This window comes from Zingiber officinale, chromosome 2A (assembly GCF_018446385.1).
Source record: "Zingiber officinale cultivar Zhangliang chromosome 2A, Zo_v1.1, whole genome shotgun sequence".
NCBI lineage: Eukaryota > Viridiplantae > Streptophyta > Magnoliopsida > Zingiberales > Zingiberaceae > Zingiber > Zingiber officinale.
The window spans coordinates 98354189-98356783 of NC_055988.1; the positions used below are offsets into that span (position 1 = coordinate 98354189).

A 2595-nucleotide genomic window follows, 5' to 3' on the forward strand; every position below is an offset into this window, starting at 1 on the left:
TTAGTTTTTTGATACCATGTTGACAATAGAATACACTATTTTATTAATAAAAATATATGGTATATAAATATTATTACAAGTATAAAATAGGAAAATACATAAATTAGAAAAACATACTAAAAAATGCTGGGAAATAAATAAATAAATATTAATTATTACAAGTATAAAATAGAAAAAAAATACCTAAATTAAGAAAACACATTGAAATAAATAAATAAACATTGATTATTACACATGTAAAATAGGAAAATACGAGAAACACATTAAAATACTGGAAATAAATAAATAAGTTTTCCATAATAATAATTATTACAAGTGTAAAATAAAAAAAAATACATAAAATTGGAAAACGCATTAATATCGCGCTCAGCTCAGCTCGATCTATATAAAGCCAGGGAACCCTCTTGATCTCGTGCATCAGACTCGCTTGCTTGGAGCTTGGTCGATCGGCATGGCTTTTGTGGCGGTCCGTGTCTTGTCTCTCTTCGTCCTCTCCACGGCCGCGGTCGTGACGGTGATCGGAGCAGCCAAGAATCCAACATGTGGGTCGCCGACGATCGGGGAGCCGTTGTTCCCCCTGGACAGGGACTTGCTGCAGTTCGCGCTGAACCTGGAGCACACGGAGTGTGACTTCTTCCTGTTCGGCGCCCTCGGCCGCGGGCTCGACTCCGTCGCGCCGGAGCTGGCCATGGGCGGGCCGCCGCCGATCGGCGCGAGGAAGGCCAACCTCGACGCGACCACAAAGCTCATCATCGAGGAGTTTGCCTATCAAGAAGTCGGCCATTTGAGGTATATATTCATTAAATTAAATTACACCTCCTGATTCACTCTGAACTAGCTGATCGATCGCGCATCGTAACTGATATATGAAGGGCGATCAAGAGCACCGTCGGAGGGTTCCCGAGGCCTCAACTCGATTTGAGCGCTCACAACTTCGCGAACATAATGGACAATGCTTTGGGATACCATCTGAATCCTCCATTTGATCCCTACGTTGACACTCTCAATTACCTCCTCGCCTCCTACGCGATCCCTTACATGGGCCTGGTCGCCTACGTCGGCGCAAACCCCAACACCAATGGCTTCGTCGCCAAGAGGGTAATCCTAGAGATCGATCGTCGAATGGCTTAATTATATATATATATATATATATATATATATATATATATATATATAATTATATTATTATAGATTAACTGTTTGTAACTGTAAATTTGCGCAGCTTTTGGCGGGATTGCTGGCCGTGGAAGCTGGGCAAGATGCGATCATAAGGGCGATTCTGTATCAGCGCAAGGACGAGCTGGTGGCGCCGTACAATATCACGGTGGCGGAGTTCACGGTTCGGATATCGGAGCTGAGGAACCGGCTGGCGATGTGCGGCATGAAGGACGAAGGGCTGCTGGTGCCGCGGGAGCTGGGGGCCGAGGCAAGGATGTCCACCAACATACTGTCGGCCAACAAGGATTCCCTCGGCTACAAGCGAACTCCGGCAGAGGTGCTCCGGGTGGTGTATGGGACTGGGAGTGAGCATGTGCCCGGAGGGTTCCTCCCTAAAGGCGGGGATGGGAAAATCGCAAGGGCATTCTTGGCATCTCCTTGAGAAGAGATTAGAGTGATAGCTCGGATTGAATAATGATGGCATCTATGAGATTATGTGTATACTCGCGTTGTAATCTTCGAGATCATGGGTGAGTGCCCATCTCAAGCAATATATTTGGCCTTTATTTTAACATAAATTTGTAAAAGAGGCAAAAATGGAAACTTTGAGTAACAATTCTAACGAGTGGTCATAGGGTATGACATTTTTCGTAGCAATCCAAGGGGTTGGTTCACTTTTGGTCATGCTACATTTGCTTTGTTCTTCTTGTTCGGACACATTTGGCATGACGCTAGTGTTAGGACCAAAAGTAACTAGAGGGGGGGTGAATAGCTCGTCGCGTTCTCTCGGTGCTCGGCATTGCTTGGCGTTGCTTGTTTCTTCAAGAATATGCAGCGGAAAATACAGAAACAAATGCAACAACGCTAACACGGTTGGTTTACTTGGTATCCACCTCACAAGAGGTGACTAGTCTAAGGATCCACACCATGCACGCACCCTCCACTATGAAAACACTCCTTTTCGGTAACTACCGAGGGCGGAGAAGCCCACAAGACTCTCAGTACAAGAAGAAAGGAAAGGGAAACAAAATACAAGCGCAAAGCTTACAATGAGTACAGAAAACCCTAACCCTAGCTTCTCTTCTTGCCTTTGATCCGCCTCTTGACTTGGAAAGCTTCCAAGATCCTTCAAGAACTGGCGACCTGATCTTTGAGAGCGCTGTGGAGGAGTAGGCGAGAGCTCTGGAGTGAATTGGTGAAAAGGATGCCGCAGCCCTCGAACGCCGGCTATAAGCGATGTCAGCGGTCGGATCCCGATCGATTCGAATATTCCCAATCGATCGGGAGGCTTTGGATCGATCACGGATCGATCCAGAGCGCCGATAAGCGCTGGATCGATCCACGGATCGATCCGGCGCTTATCGCGCAGCCGCGTCCCAATCGATCCATGGATCGATTGGGACCTCTGAATCGATCACGGATCGATCCGAAGCTTCA

The 2595-nt window shown here is 46.4% G+C and overlaps 1 protein-coding gene across 1 annotated transcript; it reads left to right on the forward strand.

Annotated features, from left to right (window-relative positions):
• The first annotated feature begins 451 nt into the window (after positions 1 to 451).
• LOC122043826 (desiccation-related protein PCC13-62-like) lies at positions 452 to 1650 on the forward strand. The gene is made up of 3 exons (XM_042604400.1): positions 452 to 789; positions 873 to 1098; positions 1223 to 1650. The coding sequence occupies exons 1-3, from the start codon at positions 452 to 454 to the stop codon at positions 1598 to 1600; spliced, it is 942 nt and encodes a 313-aa protein (XP_042460334.1). The 3' UTR covers positions 1601 to 1650.
• The last annotated feature ends 945 nt before the right edge of the window (positions 1651 to 2595 follow it).

Bases quoted from the DNA above. Each gene is read 5' to 3' on its own strand.
- LOC122043826 (XM_042604400.1), top strand. From the start codon at position 452: ATGGCTTTTGTGGCGGTCCGTGTCTTGTCTCTCTTCGTCCTCTCCACG. The intron at 790-872 runs GTATATATTCAT...TGATATATGAAG, and splicing joins CAAGAAGTCGGCCATTTGAG to GGCGATCAAGAGCACCGTCG. The intron at 1,099-1,222 runs GTAATCCTAGAG...AAATTTGCGCAG, and splicing joins ATGGCTTCGTCGCCAAGAGG to CTTTTGGCGGGATTGCTGGC.